Source organism: Oryctolagus cuniculus, chromosome X, assembly GCF_964237555.1.
Source record: "Oryctolagus cuniculus chromosome X, mOryCun1.1, whole genome shotgun sequence".
Taxonomy (NCBI): domain Eukaryota; kingdom Metazoa; phylum Chordata; class Mammalia; order Lagomorpha; family Leporidae; genus Oryctolagus; species Oryctolagus cuniculus.
Window position 1 is genome coordinate 54,225,737 of NC_091453.1, and position 24,049 is coordinate 54,249,785.

The 24,049-nt window shown below is 45.7% G+C and overlaps 1 protein-coding gene and 1 pseudogene across 1 annotated transcript in view; both read left to right on the plus strand.

Moving 5' to 3' along the window:
* LOC138847682 (zinc finger protein 19 pseudogene) overlaps window positions 1-15,401 on the plus strand; it is a 91,006-nt pseudogene extending 75,605 nt beyond the window's left edge.
* SLC16A2 (solute carrier family 16 member 2) overlaps window positions 1-24,049 on the plus strand; it is a gene marked incomplete in the record, with an annotated part of 113,154 nt that overhangs the window by 77,607 nt on the left and 11,498 nt on the right. Inside the window, 2 exon segments of the mRNA XM_070066565.1 lie at window positions 17,807-17,951; window positions 22,171-22,621. Coding sequence (XP_069922666.1) covers window positions 17,807-17,951; window positions 22,171-22,621 — 596 coding nt within the window.

Consider the following 24,049-nt stretch of genomic DNA (forward strand, 5'->3'; position numbering starts at 1 on the left):
CCTCTCTGTAATTCTGCCTTTCAAATAAATAAATCTTTAAAAAGATCAGCTAGCTATATGTGTGTGGGCCTATTTCTGGACTCTATTATGTTCCATTGATCTATATGTCTATTTTTAAGCCAATACCACACTGTATTTTTTTAAAGATTTATTTATTTATTTATTTCAGAAGTAGAGTTACAGACAGTGAGAGGGAGAGACAGAGAGAAAGGTCTTCCATCCGCTGGTTTACTCCCCAAATGGCCACAAAGGCCAGAGCTGCACTGATTGGAAGCCAGGAGCCAGGAGCTTCTTTCATGTCTTCCATGCGGGTGCAGGGGCCCAAGGACTTGGGCCATCTTCTACTGCTTCCCCAGGCCATAGCAAAGAGCTGGATGGGAAGAGGAGCAGCCGGGACTGGAACTAGCACCCATATGGAATGCCGGCACCGCAGGCGGAGAATTAACCTACTGTGCCACAGCGCTGGCCCCACCATACTGTTTTAATTGCTGTAACATTATAGTTAAGTCTTGAAATCAGGTAATATAGGTCTTGCAACTTTGTTCTTTGCCAAAATTATATTCTCAATTATATGCATTTTTCAATTAAGCATTAATCTGAGAGTCAGTTTGCCAAATTCTAGGAGGAAAAAAACCAACATCACTGGAATTTTAATTAGGATTGCGTTGTATCTATAGAGCAGTTTAGGAAGAATCTTAAGGTTGAATCTTCCTACCCATGAACAAAGTATAGCTTTCCATTTATTTAAGTCTTTTTTAATTTCTCTCAGGAACATTTTGTAATTTTCAATGTCAAGGTCTTACATATTTCAATTCAAATTGATCCAAAAGCATTTCAAATTTTTGAAGGCATGGCAGATGATATTTTAATTTTTAATTATTCACTGCTAGTATTCATAAATATAATTGGTTTTTGAATATTGACTTTGTATACTGAGATCTTGCTTAGCTCATTTATCAGTTCTAGTAGCTTTTTTTGTAATGTCTTTTGAATTTTCCAAGGCCATCATGTTGTCTGTAAATAGAGACAGTTTTAATTCTTCATTTCCATTTTGTATTTCTTCTGACTGTTCTGTTGCACTAGCTAGGATCTCCAATGGAATGCTACGTAGAAGTAGCAAGAGCAGATGTCCTTGCCTTGCTCCTAATCTTAATGTGGAAATTTTCAGTCTTTCACTAATATATATGATGTTAGCTGTAGGTTTTCCATAGTTGCCCTTTATCAGAATGAGAAAATCCCCTTTCATCTAGTTTGCTGAGAGGGTTTTTTTTTTTTTTTACTCTTCTGTGGGTATTGAATTTTGTTGAATGCATTTTCTTTATTAATTGAGATGATTATTTGGGGTTTTAAAAGTTATTTTAGTCTATTTTAATTGTATACTGCATTGATTGGTCTTGGGATGTTGAACTAACCTTCCATTTCTAGGATAAATCTCATTTGGGTATGATGTTTTATGCTTTTATGTGTTGTTTGATTCAATTTGCTGAAATACTAGCAGTTTTATAGCTGTGTTTATTATGGACATCCATATATAGTTTTCTTATGATGCATTTATCTGATTTTGGTATCAGAGTAATACCTCATAGAATGAGATTGAAAATGTTCCCTCCTATTTGGGAGAAAAGTTTTGTAGTTTGGTATTTTCCTTCTGTAAGTGTTCGGAATTCACCTGTGAAGCCATCTTAGGCAGTCCCTCCATGAATCTTAAGGGTGCTTTTATCTCCAACATTCTGCAGTTCTAATAAATCTCCTGTCATCAGTATTTCTGTTTTACATGTGTGGTGCATGTCTCTCTTTCTGTCTCCTTATTTCTTACCTATCTGTCTCTGCTTCTTGCCCCTTTCCTGCCTACTTTATCAGGTGGATGTCTGACAATTTGAGTCTGTAGTTGTCAGGGCAGCCTCCTCAGAGAAAGTAGGTAAAACTGTTTCAATTCATAGTTTTTCCCAACACTGGTAGATTTTGGTTATAGAACTGCCTGTGATCCACCTTAACTATTAGAGGAGATATTTGATCAGTGTCCAGAACCCGTGGGTGCCACAACAGTAATCCATGGGCCATTAAATAGAAGCCAGTTACCCATGATGGACTGGGACACAAATTAGGAGGCTTGTATTTGCAGACTTGGCATGGGCACTCCTAAGTATGGGTCTTTCTTAGGCCTCAGTGTATCTGCAAAAATAGGAACTGGACCCCTAGATTTTCTGGCTCTAAAATGGCAATGAATAAACAATAGCTGCAGGAGGAAGGAGGCCAAGTGACCTAAAAAGGGTATGGATGGATAAAAATTAGATTTGTTTAGATATTGAATGCTTGGAAAATAACTTTCCGGTACTGCTGTGTGACCCTAGAAAAAATGCCACCACATTCTAGTAAAGATTAAAGAAACACTGGGAGGGGGTCAAATATGAAAGTACTTGTGGGTTTTTAAAATAAAAGCTTCCTACAAATCTGGAATAGAGTTCTAGACACAACGGATGGATGGTGAGTAGCTACCAAGTAAACGAATTTAGAGACTGAGAGCTGAAAGAAAGAACTTCTTAATATAGTGTTTCAGAAAATGGGAAATAATTTGGAATCAGCTTCCCTGAGCAAGAGTATTTCGTTTTTTGTTTTTTTTTTTTTTTTATCTTTTATTTAATGAATATAAATTTCCAAAGTACGACTCATGGGTTACAATGGCTTCCCCCCCCATACCGTCCCTCCCACCAACAACCCTCCCCTTTCCCACTCCCTCTCCCCTTCCATTCACATCAAGATTCATTTTCGATTATCTTAATATACAGAAGATCAGCTTAGTATACCTTAAGTAAGTATTTCAACAGTTTGCTCCCACACAGAAACATAAAGTGAAAAATAATAGATGATTTTTTTTAAATGATGATGAAATCAGATCAGACCTATTGTCATGTTTAATCCCAGTGAGAGTCAAGTTGGGAATTGAAAATTTCTTTCTTTCTTTTTTTTTTTTTTTTTTTTTACAGAAGATCAGTTTAGTGTACATTAAGTAAAGATTTCAGTCGTTTGCACCCCCATAGAAACACAAAGTGAAATATACTGTTTGAGTACTCGTTATAGCATTAAGCCTCAGTGTACAGCACGTTAAGGACCGAGATCCTACATGAGGAGTAAGTGCACAGTGACTCCTGTTGTTGACTTTACCAATTGACACTCCTGTTTATGGCATCAGTAATCTCCCTATGCACCAGTTATGAGTTTCCAAGGCTATGGAAGCCCCTTGAGTTCTCCGACTCTTATCTTGTTTAGACAAGGTCATAGTCAAAGTGGAGGTTCTCTCCTCCCTTCAGAGAGAGGCACCTCCCTCTTTGAAGACCTGTTCTTTCCACTGGGATCTCACTCACAGAGATCTTTTTGCCAGAGTGTCTTGGCTTTCCATGCCTGAAGAGTATTTCGTTTAATCACTGGACAGACAGCTATGTAGCACTTAACTCTGGGCCCTACACAAGGCCAGGGAAATGGTTAATAAGTGAAACTCAACTGGAGGTAACTCTCTGGTTCAGCCACAGAGAGAATGGATGTCAGGGATCCCGACATCTCAGTCCCCAAAGAAGACCATGGTCTTGTCTGTCCCCCCTGGAACTCCTGAGACAACTCCTGAAGTTCCACTGATGCTTTCAGTCATCTCACTGATGAGTGCTGAGCACCTGGCTAGATGTGCCAGCATACAGTCATCATAGTCCTGAGCTGCCTGCCACCAACCCTCCACTGTCCTCATGTCCTGCTTCTACCATTCAAAGCACCTCCACTCTTCCTAACTAGATTTAGGCTTTTCACCAGGTTCTGAGAAACTCTGAAGAGATATGGAGATAGAGCAGAAGCTGAAGACTATTTCAGGCAACACAGACTCCAACTCATGGTGCCATCCTCTCCTCTTAGCTTTTGTGTATAACTGTAGGATAGCTAAGCCTTAGAATATGACCCCTCAATCCTATTTGCTCTTATTTCATTGTACTGTGCACTTTGTCAAAAAGCAGGGGCCCTTGAATAGAGCCATTTCTGTCCCCATGTTATCCTCCCTTATCTCTCTCTCTCCTATCTACCCCTTACCAAACACTTTGGCTCTTCTTTGGCTTTGCTCCACTGTTCCTTCATTTGAGCTTTTGTTAGTGCCCCACAATAACAGGAATTTGTGAAAGCCTGTAATTTATTTGGAGAGTTTGGCTCTTGGAGTAGCCTCTCTCCCTCTTTCAACTCAGGGGGAGAGCTTAGAAAGCTTGGCTTTTGGCTGCCAAGGATCGAAGAATCTGGTCTTACATTTGAGTTCTTTTCTGAGCGGTCTCCCTGTACTTCAAAGACATTTGCCTGAGTGCTTGGGTACAGAGCCAGGGCACTAATTGGGTACTTGAGTAAAAAGACTTTGAGGATGAGGAATCTTGAGAGCCAGTAGGTCCAGGATGGAACTGAAAAGACCCGAGTCCTGACCTTGTACTGCCCAGGCCCAACAGAAGGCCAACTGGTTATGGGTGCTTAGAAGAAGAAAGGGGTGGGGAGCAGTGTCTACTGAATACAGATATTGTGTTCACTTCAAGTACAGGCCTTTGGGGGCAAACTCTCTTACTCATCTGGAGATAGTAGTTGAGGTTGAAAAGAACTCTGGGAACTAGTCGATGAAAGGAGTGGATAATGGATTTATATTTAATTTGTCCTCAAAGTCCAGGGCTCTGTTGAATGAAAAAAATTATTAGTCAGGAATTAGGCACTTGGTTAGCACTCAACGAAGCTGTGGGTTGAAAGTAATGCTCTCTGTCTGATGGAAAGTGATTTTTTTTCAAGTCTTTTTAGAAAGATGGTTCTGTATGTTTCCTGCTGATAGCTACTTCCCAACTCTCGCTCATCTCAACTGCTTCATCAAAATCTCTTTGTTTTCTCTATATGAGAGCAGGGTAATTATGGGGGAACAACGGAGACTCCTTAGCTTTGATTCCAAGGACTGTCAGAGTTCTAGAAAAACTTTACCCACTTCTTGCATTTTCCAAAAATGGAAACTGAGTGGAAAAAAGGTAAAAAGGTACCAGTAACACTCATTTTCATCAATATGGTCCTAACTATTATCATCGTTATTAAGACAATGGGCTCTTCTTTTTTCATGTAATCATTACTTGATTATTTTTCTCTTTCTAAATTTCCTCTGATAATACATCCCACTAATAATCCTTTAAGTCCTTTCTCTTTTTTCATGCTATCATTTAATAATTAATATATCTGTTAGATTACCTTTCTCTCCCTTGTGACACTTGAAGTGTCTTACATCTCTGAAAATCTTTAAATAGAACATTTTATTCTGGTGGTTAACCATGGGATTTAAAATTTGTATTGCCCTAATTTTTAAAAATATGTTTTTCACTCTACTACAAGATCCTTGAAGTCATGCTCCACATGTCATTCGTTTAGCAGCCTCAGTACCTGTGGGATGGCCATGTGTCTCAATTGGAAAGAACGTTAACTGGGGCCAGTGTTGTGGCATAACGGGTTAAGCTGCTGCCTACAATACCAGCATCCCATATGGGCGCTGGTTCAAGTCTCAGGTACTCCACTTCCCACCCAGCTCCCTACTAATATGCCTGGGAAAGCAGCAGAAGATAGCCCAGGTGCTTGGGTCCCTGCCATCCACGTGAGATGATGCTCCTGGCTTCTAGTTTCAGTCTGGCCCCACTCTGGCCATTGTAGCCATTTGGGGACTGAACCAGCTAATAGAAGATCTCTCCATCCCCCCTCACCCTGTAACTCTGCCTTTCAAATAAATAAAATAAATCTTTTTTTAAGAAAAAAAGAATGTTAATTAACTATTGAGTAAATTAATGCTGTACATGGATGGTTTCATTTTTTAAATATTCATTTAGGATTAAAAAAGCTGTATCAACACACTTTTTCCTCTTTCTCCCATGAAGTACAGCTAAAAATGCTGCACATTAACTATAAAAACAAGTATAAGAAGGCTCAAAGGTTGAGAGAAGAATGCAGATGGGATAGGGACCTGGGGACTCAAAGAACAACACAATAATACATTACCTGAGGCCGGCGCCGTGGCTCAATAGGCTAATCCTCCACCTTGCGGCGCCGGCACACCGGGTTCTAGTCCCGGTCGGGGCGCCGGATTCTGTCCCGGTTGCCCCTCTTCCAGGCCAGCTCTCTGCTGTGGCCAGGGAGTGCAGTGGAGGATGGCCCAGGTGCTTGGGCCCTGCACCCCATGGGAGACCAGGAAAAGCACCTGGCTCCTGGCTCCTGCCATCGGATCAGCGTGGTGCGTCGGCCGCAGCGCGCCGGCCGCGGCGGCCATTGGAGGGTGAACCAACGGCAAAGGAAGACCTTTCTCTCTCTGTCTCTCTCTCTCACTGTCCACTCTGCCTGTCAAAAAAAAAAAAATAATAATACATTACCTGGGTTTCCTTTTTGCTTCACATCTCTTACTTCTGGAGCTGAAGAAGTGCCAGAAATGCCAATGGGAACAGACAACAAAAGCCCCAAGGCAAGCCTGATTTCTTCAGTTGAAGTACCAGGAAAGGGGCAGCCTAGCAAGACAAAAACCTTTGGACACTAACTCTGCTACTACATCCAAACACTGCAGAAAAAAAAATGTGCTCCATCCAACCTCTGTCAGCAAAGACCTGGTGGGGAGCTTAGACTTCTACACTCACCCAGCTGTGACAAGGTGCCCCAACCCGCCCTCTCCCATGCTAAGAAAACTGAGTAGGGAGACAGGAATTTCCTCCCCTCCCAATAGTAAAAGGCTTCCCCCTCCCCCATGGTGTCAGTGCAGACCAATTGGGGAGCCCGGACTTTCACCCTCGCCAGACTATAACCTCTGACCACCCCTCTGGCTCCTGGTGAGGTGCCAAGGTGGTGTCAGTGAAGGCCAAGTAGGACACTGGGACTTTCACCATTGCTCGGGATAGTGTCAGTTGAGGCCACATGGGAAACACTAACAAGGGACCCTTACCCCTCCCAACCAGGAAAGTATCAGAAGACACCTAGTGGGGATCTTGAACATACTTCCACCCTGCTCAGCAATAACAAGACAGCCTTCTGCCCCAGAATGCCAGTGGAAGCTCAACAGGGAACCACGGGCTTCTGGCAGTAATGAGCTGTTGCCTCTCTGGCATGTATCAAAGATGGCCTGCTAAAGTACAAGATTAAGGGGTTAGCCTTTGGCACAGCAGTTAGGACACTCCTTGGGACACCCACATCTGATATTGTAGTGCCTGGGTTTGAGTTCTGGCTCTGCTCCTGATTTCAGCTTCCTGCTAATACACACCCCGGCAGATAACATGTGATGGCAAAAGTAGCTGGGTTCCCACCACTCACAGGGAAGACCCAGATTCAATCCCAAACTGGCTTTGGCCTGGTTCAGCTCCAGCTGTTGAGGGCATTTGAACAGTGAACCAGCAGATGGAAGATCTCGCTCTGTCTCTCTGTCCTTGTTTCTCTACTTGTCTCTATCCCTTTCCAATAAATCAAAATAAATAAGTTACAAATTGTGGGGCTGGTACTGTGGCATAGCAGGTATAGCTGCCGCCTGCGGCACCAGCATCCCATATAGGTGCCGGTTTGACTCCCGGCTGCTCCACTTCTGATCCAGCTCTCTGCTATGGCCTGGGAAGGTGGTGGAGGATGGCCCAGCTTCTTGGGTCCCTGCACCAATGTAGGAGACCCAAAAGAGGCTCCTGGCTCCTGGCTTCGGATCAGCTCAGCTCCGGCTGTTGTGGCCATTTGGGGAATGAACCATCGGATGGGGGACCTCTCTGTGCCTCTCTCTCTCTGCCTCTCTGTAAATCTGCCATTCAAATAAATAAATCTTTAAAAAACAACAACAACAACAAAAGTTTGTGAAAAAAAAACAATCAAAATGAAACTTATAAAAAATTACAAATTATAAAACCCAAAAGATTAAAATAAGATCCAGAGTCTCCTAACATAATATCCAAAATGTCCAGGACACAATAGAAAATCACTCATCACACCAAGGACCAAGAAATTTTTACTCCAATGAGAAAAGACCATCAACTAACACCAACACCAAGATGACACAGAAATTAGAAGCTATGTAGATGAAACAAATGGAAATTGTTAGAACTGAGAAATAAAATAACCAAAATAAAATAAGCCTTATTGAATGGACTCCATAACAGAATAGAGATGACAGATGAAAGAGTCAGTGAACTTAAAGACAGAACAATACAAATCATCCAATCTGAACAACAAAGAGAGAATAGATTGAAAAGCAAAAAATGCACAGAGCCTCAGGGGCTTGCAGAGCTACAATAAAAAATCTAACATTTTTCTCATCAGAGTAGTGCCAGAAGGAGAGGAAGAAAAAGGTGAGTCTGAAAAAGTACTCGAAGAAATAATTGCTGGGGCCGGCACCGTGACATGGCAGGTGGAGCCACTGCCTGCAGTGCCAGCATCCTATGTGGGCGCTGGTTCGAGTCCCAGCTGCTCCACTTCTGATCCAGCTCTCTGCTATGGCCTGGGAGAGCGGTGGAGGATGGCCCAAGTCCTTGGGCCCCTGCACCCACATGGGAGACCCTGAGGGGGCTCCTGGCTCCTGGCTTTGGATCTGCACAGCGCTAGCCATAGCAACCATTTGGGGAGTGAACCAGCGGATGGGAGACCTCTCTCTCTCTCTCTCTCTCCCCCTCCCTCCCTTCCTCCCTCTTTCTCTCTCTCTCTGTAACTCTGTCTTTCAAATAAATAAATAAAAATCTTACAAAAAAAAAAGAAAAAGAAATAATTGCTGAAAATTTCCCAAATATGGCAAAACACATAAATCTATGGTTTTAAGAAACTGAGTTAGACCTCAAAGAGGATGAACTCAAATAAATCTATGCCAAGACACTTAGTCAAACTTCTGAAAGCTAAACACACACACACACACACACACACTCCTTGAAAACAGTAGGAGAGAAGTGATACCCTAATTGCAGGGGACAAATAATTTGAGTGACAGTGGATTTCTCATCGGAAACCATGGAGGACAAAAGGAAGAAGTGGCACCACATTTTTCAAATGCTGAAAGAAAAAAACTTGTCAACCCAGAATAGTATATCCAGTGAAAATATTCTTCAAGAATAAAGGAGGAAGCCGGCGCCGTGGCTCAATAGGCTAATCCTCCACCTTGCGGCGCCGGCACACCGGGTTCTAGTCCCGGTTGGGGCGCCGGATTCTGTCCCGGTTGCCCCTCTTCCAGGCCAGCTCTCTGCTATGGCCAGGGAGTGCAGTGGAGGATGGCCCAGGTGCTTGGGCCCTGCACCCCATGGGAGACCAGGAAAAGCACCTGGCTCCTGGCTCCTGCCATCGGATCAGCGCGGTGCGCCGGCTGCAGCGGCGGCCATTGGAGGGTGATCCAACGGCAAAGGAAGACCTTTCTCTCTCTGTCTCTCTCTCTCACTGTCCACTCTGCCTGTCAAAAAAAAAAAAAAAAAAAAAAAAAAAGAATAAAGGAGGAAATCAGAATATTCAGAAAACCAATAGGATTTTTCAACAACAGACTTACCCTGAAAGAATGGCTGAAGGAAGTTCTTTAGCCAGGAAAAGAAACAATTTCAGCATATCAGGGAAAGAAATAACAGTGACGAGGGTAAAATTATGGGCAAACATAATATACTTTGCTTCTCCTTTTGTGTTTTCTAAGTTATGCATAACAGTTGAGGAAAAAATTATGACAAAGCCTAATGTGGCTTTCAGTGTATATAAAAGGAAGTATCTTTATATACAAACGTAACAATTATGTTACCAGTGTGAGAGATTAGGTTTGTACACTCCATCCAAACCAGTAAAGTGTCAGCTGTGATGTGGTATACATATAACGTGATGCCATTATAAATCTGTAATGTGATTTCTTTAGCTAATTCCACTTAAAAAGTTCTACAAAGGAATACACTCAAAATCACTGTAAATAAATTAAAATAGAATTCTGCAGACTGTTGAAATAACCCACAGGAGAGAAAAGAAAATAGAGAAAACAAAGCATAAACAAGAGACAAAAATAAAATGGCCCTAACATATTGGTGATTACATCAAATGTAAATGGTGTAAATGCATCAATTAAAAATCAGAGATTGGGGGCCAAGGTTGTGGGGCAGTGAGTTAAGCTGTCAGCTGCAATGCTGGCATCCCTTATTGAGGTGTTTGAGTCCTGGCTGCTCGGCTTCTGATCCAGCTCCCTGCTAACGTGCCTGGGAAAGCAGCAGAGGATGGCCCAAGTATTTGGGTCCCTGCCATCAACATGGGATACCAGGTCCAGGCTCCTGGCTTCAGCCTGACCCAGCCCCTGCCATTGTGGTCATTTGGAGAGTGAACCAGCAGGTAGAACTCTCTCTCGCTCTCTCTCTGTCTCTCTCTCTCTCTGAGTCTGTCTCTTCATCCCTCTTCATTGTTCTGCCTTTCAAATAAATAAAACTTTTGTAAAAAGTTAGAGGTCAGCGCATCAAATCCATAATAGGTATTGTGAACTATAGTCACCCAAGTATATGTTACATCAGTTCAATCTAACTCTGATTTGATACCTATCATTTGAACTCTGTCTGCCTTCTACCCTTTCCAGCCTCTAGTAATCACTATCCTGTATTCAGAATGTTGTTTTTTTTTTTAATGTGTTTTCTGAGCATGTGGAAAAGGGGAGCGCTTCATGGCTGCAGTCATGAAGTAATGTCAAGAAAGGGGAAAATGGGGCCGGTGCTGTAGTGCAGTAGGCTAATTCTTCTCCTGCAGTGCTGGCTTCCCATATGGGCAGCAGTTCGAGTCCCGGCTGCTCCACTTCCAATCCAGCTCTCTGCTACAGCCTGGGAAAGCAGTAGAAGATGGCCCAAGTGCTTGGGCCTCTGCACTGGTGTGGGAGACCTGGAAGAAACTCCTGGCTCCTGGCTTCAAATCAGCCCAACTCCAGCCGCTGTGGCCATTTGGGTAGTGAACCAGTGGATGGAAACCTTTCTCTCTGTCTCTCCCTCTCACTGTCTGTAACTCTACCTCTCAAATAAATAAATAAAATCTTTAAGAAAAAATGATGATCACCCTTATTTGATCAGTATACATTGTATGCAGGTATTAAAATATCACACTGTGGTACAATTAATTTTTTAAAGATTATTTTAATACTCTGGTTCCTCTTCAGATCGTATAAATCTTATGCCTTTTAAAGATTTTATTTTTATATTTTAAAGTCAAGCGATAGAGAGAGAATGAGAGACAGAAATTCAGGGCCAATGTTGTGGTACACATATCATACCATTCTGATTTTCCTACTTTTCATATTGTGCTACAGTTAGACAAGGGGTTGAAACTGGGTGGAGGGTTCACAAGACCCCTCTGAACTATCTTGGCTATCTCCTATGAATTTATAGTTACTTCAAAGTAAGTTTTGGAAAAAAAATTTTTTTGAAACTCAAACAGCTTGTCGCATTGTACCCCAGAGGCTCATGCTGTTATTACATGTTAATTAAAAATTTTTAGAGAGGGCTGGCGCCGTGGTATAGCAGGTAAAGCCATCACTTGCAGTGCTGGCATTCCATATGGGCGCCGGTTCGAGTCCTGGCTGCTGCACTTCCCATCTAGCTCCTTGCTATAGCCTGGGAAAGCAGTGGAAGATGGCCCAAATCCTTGGGCCCCTGCACCGGTGTGGGAGACCCAGAAGAAGCTCCTGGCTCCTGGCTTCGGATCAGCCATGCTCATGCTGTTGCGGCCGTTTGGGGAGAGAAGCAGCAGATGGAAGACCTCTCTCTTTCTTTCTCTCTCTCCCTCTCTCTCTCTGCCTCTGTGTCTCTGAAACTCTGCCTTTCAAATAAATAAGTAAATCTTTAAAAAAATTTAGAAAAGCAGATTAACTCTTAAAAGCTATATTGAATATAATTTAAGCTTTCTTTGCACAAAAGATACTGTCCAAGCCTAATCATCAGTTTTCATTGTATTGTAGATAATTCAAAGGGTCAAGTAATGTTAACTTCTAGTTGTAAAATGTCAGTACAACAACTTAACAAGTGTAATATTTTCCTCTTTGACAATACAACTGAGCTATTTTTTAACTGGCCAAAACAAAAATGCATGTATCATAAATGAAATTTCAAACTGGCACTCCCTACTTTCTTGTCCTCTCTCCCCTTTTTTTTTATTTGACAGATAGAGTTAGTCAGTGAGAGAGACAGAGAGAAAGGTCTTCCTTCCGTTGGTTCACCCCCTAAAATGGCCACTACAACAGGAGCTATGTGGATCCGAAGCCAGGAGCCAGGTGCTTCCTCTTGGTCTCCCATGCAGGTGCAGGGGCCCAAGCACTTGGGCCATCCTCCACTGCCTTCCTGGGTCACAGCAGAGAGCTGGACTGGAAGAGGAGCAACCAGGACTAGAATCCGGCGCCCATATGGGATGCCACCACCGCAGGCGGAGGATTAACCAAGTGAGCCACGACGCTGGCCCCAGTCCTCTCTCCTTGTTAAAAAGTAACATCTCAGTGAGCATGTTGTGGCACAGCAAACTAAGCCTCTGCTTGGGACACCCACATGCCGTATCAGAGTGCCTCTGCTACCAATCCAGGTTCCTATTAATGGGTAGCCCTGGAGATAACAGCTGATGGCCCAAATACTTGAGTTCTTGCCACCTGTGTGAGAGACTGGGTTGGAGTTTCTGACTCTTGGCTGCTACCTGCTTTAGCCCTGGCTGTTGCAGGCATCAGGAGAGTGAACCAGTGGACGGAATGAAAGAGCTCTCTCTCTCTCTCTCTCTCTCTCTCTGACTTTCAAATAAATAAAATAAGCTTTAAAAATAGTGGCCCTCTGGGCCAACGCCGCGGCTCAATAGGCTAATCCTCCACCTAGTGGCGCCGGCACACAGGGTTCTAGTCCCAGTTGGGGCGCTGGATTCTGTCCCGGTTGCCCCTCTTCCAGGCCAGCTCTCTGCTATGACCCGGGAAGGCAGTGGAGGATGGCCCAAGTCCTTGGGCCCTGCACCCCATGGGAGACCAGGAGAAGCACCTGGCTCCTGCCATCGGATCAGCGTGGTGCACCGGCCGCAGCGCGCCAGCCGTGGCTGCCACTGGAGGGTGAACCAACGGCAAAAAGGAAGACCTTTTTCTCTGTCTCTCTCTCTCTCACTATCCACTCTGCCTGTAAAAAAAAAAAAAAAAAAAAAAAAAAAAAAAAAAAAAGTGGCCCTCTAACAATGATTCATAAAGGAGGACACCAATAGTTTTAAAAATGAATAAAAGTAGCAGATTTATGGAGATACAATTTACATATCTTCTGTGAATTTTGAGAAAACAATAGCACTATCACAGTCAAGATTCGTTAGCATTTCCATCACCCCAGAAAGTTCTTTCATGCCCTTCTAGTCATTTCTCCTCACCCCTCCCTCTCCTGGCACCCACTTGTTTGTTTTTCTGTCCCCATAGTTTCGCATTTTTCTGGAATTTCCTATAAATGGAATCATTTGCGTCTGGCTTCTTTCTCTCAGCATAATACTTTTGAAAATTGTCCAGGTTGTTGCCTGTGCCAATAGCTTATTCCTACTTTCTGCATTTCCTGAGGAGGTGGTAACCATCAAGGATGTAGCTGTGTACTTCACTCAGGCAGAATGCGCTAGGTCTTCTGGTGTGCAGAAGTGTGATGCTGGAGAATTATGGGAACTTGACTATGCTGGGATACCCAGTCCCTAAACCTGCCTTGATCTCACTTCCGGAGAGAGGGGATTGACCTTGCAACCTCAAGGCACAGGAGAAGGCCCCCCGCAGAGAGGCCTGGGGACAGCTGTGAAGATCCTAAGCCCAACATTGACAGCAAGTCCACACCAACACAAGGAATACCTGAAGAAAGAGACACGGTGGTGGCATGTGGGCTGCTGAAGAGAGTCCCTCAGAGAACTGACTTCCCAGAAACATGTGAACTGGAAAAGCACCAGGAAGTCTCCACTGTGAAAAATACTCAAGGAAAGGTTCCAATCATCCACTCTGGGAGGAAAGCCTTCAGCTGCGAAGAGTGTGGGAAATCCTTCAGCGGTTTTTCATACTGTGTTCAACACCAGAGAATTCACACTGGCGAGGAATCATTGGGGTGTAAGGAGTGTGGAAAAGCCTTTAATGGCAATTGCTCATGAATTCTGCAGCAGAGGATTCACACCAGAGAGGAAGCCTGTCAGTGTGAGGAGGGTGCGGGCTTCAGAGGACCTACAGTGGGGACAGGCCCTATCGCTGTACAGAATGTGAAAGTAATTTCACTAGCAGTTCTGGGTTTGTTATACAACAGAGAATCCACATCTGAGAGAACCCCTACGAGTGTAATGAGAATGTTGCAAAAGCTTTGGAAGGAATGACTTCCCACCTTCGCCCGCGTCAGCGTATTCACACAGGGGAAAAGGCTTGTTCTTGTAAAGCATGTGGGCGAGCCTTCAGTTTCCCTACAAAACTCGCTCAGCACCAGGGGCTTCACAGTGGGGAGAAGCCCTTTGGCTCTGTAGATTGTGGGAAAGCCATTGGTGCTCAGGAACAATTAAAAAGGCGTCTAAGGATTCACATACCGGAGACCTCGTGCAGATGTGACAAGTGTGGGAAAGCCTTCAGTAGCAAAAGAAACCTTGTTCAGCATCAAAAAGTCCAAACTGGGAAGAAACCCAGTGCTGTAGTCATATGTATGAAAAAAACACAAACTAGAAATTCTTCTCAGCTAGGTCATCACGAGCATGCGCACTCTGGAAAAAAGTCTGTGCGAGACATTTGTTATTCTGGCCTTCCAACATTTTTACCTTCCCTCCCTACCCCCGTTGGTAATAGTACTTCAGTTTCCTTTTGGATTCCATTTTCTGCTTAGGAGTGAAACGTGTGACACAGGCCTGGCTGCAAGTTCCTTCCCACGGTTTGGATGTTAGAAGGTGACCTGTAGAGCCTCAGGACTTGGCCAGAATTTATAGGAAGAAATACTCTTATTTTGTCATTGGCTTGATTATTTCTTAAGATATATTTTATTTATTTGAAAGGCAGACTTATAGAGAGGGAAGGGGAGAGACAAAGAAAGAGAGGTCTTCCATCGCTGTTTCACTCCCCAAATGACCACAGTGGCCAGGTATGGGCCAGGCTGAAGCCAGGATTCGGGAGCTTCCTCTGGGTCTCCCACGTGCATGCAGGGGCCCAAGTACTTGGGCCATCATCTGCTGCCTTCCCAGGCGCATTAGCAAGGAGCGGGATTGGAAGAGGAACAGCCGGGACTGTCATTGACTTTAAAGCTGAAAAGAACTCCTGGATTCCTGTGGAGGCTGAGAATAAAAACACAGCAAAGATGCTAACCGAGAGCTGGAAAGCAATCAAATCTTGAAGACACCCTTGGAACAACTTTGTTAAGCTGTATCTGAAACTAGAAGTATGTGTGGATTTTTAAATCCCAGTAACCAATAAATTCCATCTTTGTTGCCTGCAGTGCCAGCCTATCATATGGGCACCAGTTCTAGTCCCGGCTGCTCCACTTCTGATCCAGCTCTCTGCTATGGCCTAGGAAAGCAGTAGAAGATGGCCCAAGTCCTTGGGCCCCTGCACCCACGTGGGAGACCCAGAGGAAGCGCCTGGCTCCTGGCTTCAGACATCAGCCCAGCTCCGGCCATTGTGGCCATCTGGGGAATGAACCAGCAGATGGAGGACCTCTCTCTGTGTCTCTCCCTCTCTCTGTAACTCTGTCTTTCAAATAAATAAATAATATCTTAAAAATTATATTAAAAAATTCACTCTTGTTTATTGTTGAGTTGTGTTCCATTGCATTAATGTATACCCATTTGTTAATCCATTTGCTAGTTGAGATACATTTGGTTTATTGCCAGGTTTTGGAAATTATGGGGGAAAAGCTGGTGTAACTGTACAGATACAGGTTTTTAGATTGAATGTATCCTGAGTGGAATTTCAGGTATTTTAGGTTAAGTGTATGATTAACTTCACAAGACGCAGCCAAACTGTTTCCCAAAGTGGTGCACCATCTTGCATTCCTACCAGCAGAGTATCGGATTTCTAGTTCCTCCACATCCTCTCCAATACCAGGTATTGATATTTCTTAAAGCCTTTTTAGTGAGTGTTAGGGAGTATCTCATCATGGTTTCAGTTTGCCTTTCTCAAATGATTAATGGTATTGAACATCATTTCATGTGTTTAATTACCATTCAGTCTGTGTGTGTGTGTGTGTGTGTGTGTGAGATTCAAAGTCTCTCATCCATCTTTTAAAATGGGTAGTTGCTTCCTCCTATTGAGTTGTGAGAGTTTCCTCACAGTGGTATGTGGAATACTGGTCTTTTGTCAGATACGTGCATTGCAAATCTTTTTCCCAGTCTAAAGGACTGCCTTTTTACTTTTTGTAACTATTTTGTGAATAGTAGAAGTTTTAAATTTTGGTGAAAACTGATGCATATGTTTCTTATGGATCATATATTTTGTGACTCTGTGAAACCTTTGCATAACCTAAAATTGGAAATATTTTTCTTCTCTACTTTCTGCTAGAAATTTTATAATTTAATGCCTACATTCAAATTTGTGATCATTTTGCACTAATTTTTCATATGGCATGACTATTGATACTTACAGGGCTCTCTTATACGTATAATTACATCTGATCTGATCTTTGAGGAAGGCATAGCAGGAATTTTAACTCCCATTTCACACATGAGAACACTGAGAGTTAGAGAAGCACTGTGTGGATTCTCAAGGTCCCAGAGCTGATAAGTGGTGAAATTTCAAGGTAAAGGATGAACTTGTGAGAAAAGTCCAGATTTCCCACTATCCTACTACTTTTAGAGCCAAGCCGTTAGGAGGGGGCCCCAGGAAGCAAGGATTCCCCTCTGGGGACCCGAAAAGCTTATTTGGCACTGGGGTAAGAGACATAGGCAGTGCACTAGCCCTGACTTCACTCAGACTCCATGCCTCTGGCCCACTTGGGACTCCACAGTTGAAGCCAGCCAGAAGCTGGCCCAGTGCCCTCTCAGGTGACAGAAAGTGGATCATCCATTGTTTAGAGATGAGGAGGGCTAGGGAGTGGGATGAGAGGGATGACTTTGAATGTGTTGAGGAGGAGAGTTGGAAAGTAATTATAGAGTTAGGAGTTGTTAAAGGAACAAAGATTATTTAGCCTCGAAGTCAGGCCCAGGCTGAAACTTACCAACCTTCAAACAAAAAAAAAAGCATGAGCTTTCCTTGGGAGGGCTGAGCAAAGGGAAATGGGCTGGAAGAATCTAAGAAACAGGGCAGATTGTTTCCTCCCCAGTGTGAAATGTGAAAGACACTTCATAGCCTTTAAAACAGGATAAACCCTTATTACTTGAGTTTCAAGTCACAATTTGCCAAACCTGGGCTCTGATGAAGGATCTTATGCAGCCTGAGGGTTACGCGACCCTCTTGGCAGTGTTCTTAGAGATTGTGGGTTGGCCCCTGACCCTACCCTGCATTCTTGTACAATTCCAGGAGGCTTTTGTCTGTGGCTTCTCTGCTGCTTAGTCTTAGCATCTTCAGAAGGTTGTTCCAATAGCCATGGCAAACCTGACCTTAATCATCATGTTCCTTGCATTTAAGCCAAGTAGCCCAGTGCTTTAAGGCTATGGATCTGGCTAAGTGTCCATGGAATGGCCTGAAATACTGCCTAGTTCAAATCTGTCCACATTGCTGGAGTCCCCTGTTTTATATCCAGCCTCTGTTTGCGTATCTTTTTGACCACTGGGACCAGCAGGCCAACAGCCTAGACCAATCTAGTACCCCTTCTGAAAGGCTGGAGAAGAACTGAGAGAGCAGCAGCACCACCAGGCACCACGTTAAGCTAATGTCTCTTTGTGCTGCTTTTCTCTGCAGCATGGGTAGGAGCTCTGGCGATGGGCATGATCTTCTTCTGTTCTCCCATTGTGAGTATATTCACTGACCGTCTGGGCTGCCGGATCACAGCGACCGCGGGGGCTGCTGTTGCTTTCATAGGCCTCCACACCAGCTCCTTCACCAGGTAAGGCTGGGGGTGGCCGGTCATTTCCCATGGCTGAGGGATGGCTTCTTTGTGGTCTTTAGCTAAGGATACTCTTCTCACTACAGAGTCCTCGGTAGCCACAGTCACATTGGGCCCTCAGAGACTCTATTCCCAGCATTCATGGCCCAGTAAGACTCATCTAGGCAGGGGCCCCAGGACACATTGGTAGGGAATAGCCCAAAAAGGACCCAAGAGTTCCAAGGTGGTGGGAGGGTCCTAAGTCTGGTAATTACATAGAGGTGGGCCCAAGTCCAGTTTGGGCCACTGAATGGCTGTATAACAAGTAATGAATCCCATTCCTCTCTCTGGGTCTCAATTTGTATAACACAAAGGATTCCTTCCAGCTCAACCATTCTTTTCTCCTTCAATACACCACACATCTCATGACCTTGCCTGCCCTCCCAGGAATGAGCTTCTAGAGTGAGCCCAGGTGGACGCCTAGCATTCCAGGATTCCTCAGAGTCTTAGGCTGAGGTCGGCAGAGCTCAAGACTGTTGAGTATTTTTCTCTTTTTAAAAGGTTTTTCTTTCTTTCTATTTATTTATTTATAAGGCAGACAGAGAAAGGCACAGGAACACACACGCACACACACACAGAGACAGATCCCATCTATTGGTTCACTTCCCAAATAGCCAAAATGGGGCTGGGCCAGGTAGAAGCCAGGAGCCAGGAACTCTATCCAAGCCTCCCATGTGGGTGGCAGGGGTCAACCACTTGAGCCATCACTGGCTGCCTTCCAATGTGCACATTAGCAGGAAGTAGGCATTGGAAGTGGAACAAGGACTGAAACTTAGGTATTCCAATATGGGATGTGGGTATCCCAGGCAGCAGCTGTTCCAAACACCCAACCCTGTTGAGCATTTTTGACCCTTTTCTGGATATCAATGCATGCATGATTTGGGACAGACAAGGATTCACTGGGGGCCAGCATTGTGGCACAGCAGGTTAAGCAGCTGCTTGTGATGCTGGCATCCCATATGGCATGCTGGTTAGAGTCCTGGCTGCTCCACTTCTGATCTAGCTCTCTGCTATGGCCTGGGAAAGCAGCAAAAGATGGCCCAAGTCCTTGGGGACCTGCCATTCACTAGAAGACCCAGTTGGTGTTCCAGGTGTTTGGGAGGTAAACCCACGGATGGAAGATCTTTCTCCCTTTCTCTCTCTGTTACTCTGCCTTTCAGAAAAGGATCCAGTCCTTGGGCAGGAGAAGGATGTTTTGCAGAATCATACACTGAGGCACAGACCCAGAACCCAGCTAGGTGTAGGCTAAACTGAAACTCTAGTCGCACTGGTCTCACTGGCAGAACTTGGTAGTGTCAGGCAAGGAACAGAGTACAAGTTCATTTTCTATTTTCTTTTCTGCCAGCCCTGCAGAAGCATGGGTAAAGGGTAAGGGAGAAAAAAGACACTACATCATAGCTTGAGGAATACAGGATTCCCATCCAAGTACTAACCAGGCCCAACCCTGCTTACTTCTGATATCAGACGAGATTGGGCGCGTTTAGAGTTATATGACCGAAGACAGGAATATAGGATTCCTAAAGAACACCATTGCCATTGGCTTTCTGCCAAACACACTTTGGAAGTTATGGTACCTCCTACTCCCAATCTTCCTGGACTGATGTGAGGCAAAGCCAGCCTGGAGACACAGAAATTACCAGTGGCATAACTGGAATGGGGGCAGGGTTAACTTGTCGGTGATTTGTTGTGTGAGCTTGATTCCCCAGAGAAGGCCATAACTCTTCAGTCTAAAGTTGCACTCACAGTAGAACTTGGTTTTGCCCTGCAATGGTTTCTTGGTTCCATCAGAGACACAGGGGAGAACCACGTCCGTCTGGGGCTTGTTTACCCCTCCCAGGGCAGCAAGTCCAGACTTTTTCAAGGTCCCTCTGGTGGTCAGCCTCATTTGCCCCCAGCAAGTAGGTATCTGGTTCTTTGTAGGGAGGAGGTAAGGCCTCAGAAGTGGCTCCAGTCTCCGTGCTACACAGCAGAGGCCTGTTTTGTAAGACCAAGCAGAGCAAAGCGTAAACAAATTAGCAACATACGGATCCCATTTCCCTTCCAATCCACATGGGCTCAGTCACAGGAGGGGAAGCTCAGATGTGGTGTTTTCCTCTGGCAGTGCTGTTGAGGCGCGCTGGAGGAGGCGTTCTGTTCTCCAGCTCCTAGCCCCCACCCTCCCCCATTTGCTCTTTCTGTGAGGACATCTTCAGAGCCAAGAAACTTTCTGGATGGCTTCATGTCCAGTGGAAAAATGGTCCTTCTTGTGGCTAGAGAGCCAAGTCATCCTTCCTGTTGTCTCAACCAGGGTTCTGAGTGCCTTTGGATGACGTGGAACAGGACAGAGTACAGGCAGGGCTGGCGAGGCTTTGGCAAGCCTAACCCAGGGGGCCTCCTGTCCTGGGGCCCAGCTAGAAAGAGATCCACTGCACAGCATCATGAACTGAATCCCACATTTGGCCTCCTACAGGACTCCTCTCGGAAAGTCCAGCTCTCCTCCCTTAACCAGACCCCCAGCTCAGGCCAAGCCCACAGGATACCTGCAATCTAATGGGAGCAGGCCCCAAGGTGCCTGACAGAAGAGGAACCATGGCTTAGCTATGTGTTCCAAATGAAGACCACCCTTTTGAAACCCAAGCCCCTGCTCACATGCAGTGAATTCAAGTAGCTAGAAAGCAACAGCAACGACAGCTATGTTGGGATCATGAGGCGTAGCACCACATTGTGTGTGCCACATAGGCCTAGTCCTATAGTCTGAGCACTGGGTCTGTCTCTGAGGAAGAACTTCCTGACCAAGAGGAACATTAGATAACGAAGTGGTCAGATAAGAATTATTGCAAAATATAGGGTGGCATCAAAAACAAAACAAGACTCTTCACTAGGCTATGCCAACATTGTCTGGAAGCAGGTGACTGGCCAAACTGACCTTCCAATGGCCTTTCCCCTTCTGACACTTTGCCTTGTGTTACAGAAGGGCCTACGAGTTGTAAGCCGAGATCTGTCTTACTTGGCCAGGCCCACAACATTTCTGAGACTCCACTTCCTGTTTCGCAGTCAGGCTGCTCTAGGAAACAACACCCATACCACATCCAGCAACAGAGGCAGGGCTCTGGAAGTTATAGGGGTTCCTTATCTCAAGACCCCCTGAGAGACCATCCAGGGCCTGGGGTAAATGGCCATGAGATATCCAGACCTTGGGCAGGGTTGGGGCGGGGAAGTCTCTCAGGAGATCACCAGCCACTCTCTGAAATATTAGGGACCTGAGCATGGAGAAAGACAAGAGAAAGACACTGAAGATGATTTTGGCCTTTTGCAGGGCTTTGTGACCTGGGATAAAGCTTTGGCCACCAGCATACCCAGGGTTTCTGGGCGAGCAGTAAGGTAGAACAGTTTTTCCTAAGACACAGACTGACTCCCTGTAGCCTTTCACCCAGCCTTTGCCTAGGCTAGTTCTGGCTTTCTCCCTCTCCCTCTCCCTCTCCCTCCCCCTCCCCCTCCCCCTCCCCCTCCCCCTCCCCCTCCCCCTGCCCTCCCCCTCCCCCTGCCCTCCCCCTCCCCTTCCCCTTCCCCTCCCCCCTCCCCCTCCCCCTCCCCCTCCTTCTCCTATTTTTTAAAGATTTATGTGAAAGGTAAGGGTGACACAGAAAGAGGGAGAAACAGAAAAATAGACATTTTCCATCTGCTAAATCACTCCCCAAATGCCCACAACAGCCAGGGATGGGCCTAGCTTGAAGCCAGAAGCCAGGAACTTCATCTGGGTTTCCTACATGGATGGCAGGAGCCCAAGCACCTGAGCCATCGTCTGCTGCCTCCCAGGTACATTAGCAGAAAGCGGGATCAGAAGCGGAGTAGCTGGGACTCAAATTGGCATTCTGACATGGAATGTGGGAGTCCCAAGCAGCAGCCCAAGCCACTAAACACAACACCAGCCACTGTGGCTTTCTTTTGAGTGTTTCATTTTGATAGGGTGCTGGAATTCATGCTAGAGTTGTACAGACCTTGATTCAAATCCCAGCTTTGCCAATTCCCAGTTACGTTACCTTAGGCCACCTTATTTCTCTGATCGTCTGCTTTAGGGCTTCATGGCAGGTGGGGCTGTGGGTTAAGGTGGAACAATGGAGGTCTCTGGAGGCTAAAGCGGGCAGGGCAGGTGGATTGTTGGTCAAGCCGCTGAGGATAGCTCTCGGTGTCTCTCCCACAGCTCCCTGAGCCTGCGCTACTTCACCTACGGGATTCTCTTTGGTTGTGGCTGCTCCTTCGCCTTTCAGCCATCCCTCGTCATCCTGGGCCACTACTTCCAGCGTCGCCTGGGTCTGGCCAATGGTGTGGTGTCTGCTGGCAGTAGCATCTTCTCCATGTCCTTCCCCTTCCTCATCAAAATGCTGGGGGATAAGATCAAGCTGGCCCAAACCTTCCAGGTGCTCAGTACCTTCATGTTTGTTCTCATGCTGCTGTCACTCACCTATCGGCCCCTCCTGCCCAGCTCCCAGGACACCCCAAGCAAGAGAGGTGTCCGTACCCTGCACCAGCGCTGTCTGGCTCAGCTCAGGAAGTACTTCAACATGCGAGTGTTCCGCCAACGCACCTACCGCATCTGGGCCTTCGGGATTGCTGCTGCTGCCCTCGGCTACTTCGTTCCCTATGTCCACTTGGTGAGGAATACAGGGCTGGCCCACCACACTGGGCCCCAAGAAGCACCTCTCAACTCTCCTGCAGTCCAGAGGGTGGGGGGTGGAAGACATTGAAAGAGCAGAGCTAGGACCTTTGGAAAATGAAACAGAGCAGTAGTTGGAGAGGCCCAGAGAGGGAAAAAGCACAGGTTGAGAGAGGATCGCAATGAAAAGGAGAGGGAGCTCCTTAACTGAAGGCCCATGGACCATGGCTTCCCCCGTGCTCAAAATGCAGATGGCTTTGGGGGATAAGCGTTGTCGTCCAATGCAGGAGACTGGCCCAAATGACCCAAAACAAAGGTGTATATTTTTTTTGTTATTGAAGAATGGTGGTCTTTGCGGCTTCATTTAATTTAGTAATTTCTTGTAAGGTATGAAAAATCTGCATCGCAGAAAGCCATTCAGCTTGTTTCACCCAGCAGCTACCAAACTTAAATGGTCACAGAATTGTGGGTTACAATCAGTTGTTATCCTCCACAGTTTTCATTTCTTTAAAGAAAAATAGATTGGGGCAGGTGCTGTGGCATAATAGGTTAAGCTTCCACCTGCGTTGCCGGCATCCCATTCCTGTCCCAGCTGCCTTTCTTCTGATTCAGTTCTCTGCTGTGGCCTGGGAAAGCAGTGGAAGATGGCCCAAGTCCTTGGGCCCCTGCACCCACATGGGAGACCCAGAAGAAGCTCCTGGCTCCTGGCTTTGGATCGGCCCTACTCAGGCCGTTGCAGCCATTTGGGGAGTGAACCAGTGGATGGAAGACCCCTTACTCTCTGTCTCTCCCTCCCTCTTTCTGTAACTTTGCCTTACCAGATGACCACAGTGGCTGGGGTTGAGCCAGGCCAAAGCCAGGAGCCAGAAGCTTCTTCTGGGTCTCCCATGTGGGTGGCAGGGGCCCAAGCACTTGGACCATCTTCTACTGCTTTCCCAGGTGGATTAGCAGGGAGCTGGATCAGAAGTGGAGCAGCCAGGACTTGAACCGGCGTCCATGTGGGATGCCGGGACTGCAGGTCGTGGCATGACCTGCTATGCCGCAGTGCCAGCCCAGACGTTGTTTCTTAAAACATGCTTTGGAAGTTAGTGGAGCCTTCTGTCCTTGTGACCAGATGCTGCCCCAGGCCCTCTGTGTTGCATCAGGAAGTGGGGGAGATTGTAGAGGACCCTGGGATGTTTTTTCCCTCAGTTGTTAAGGCTGTAATTGTGTCCTGCCAGAGATTAGAAGTGCCTTGGAGGTACTCATTCCCCTTGGCTGTTCCTGAAAAGCCCAGAATCCAGGGAAACAAGGGATACATAGTGCTTTAGGCTGCTAGAAACAGCCAGAGAGCTTGAACTGGGGCTAGGGCTCCAGGAGAGGGAATTCTTGGTCCAGGGAAATAAGCGATAGAGGGTTCTGGATATGCCAACAGTTAACCAGTCAG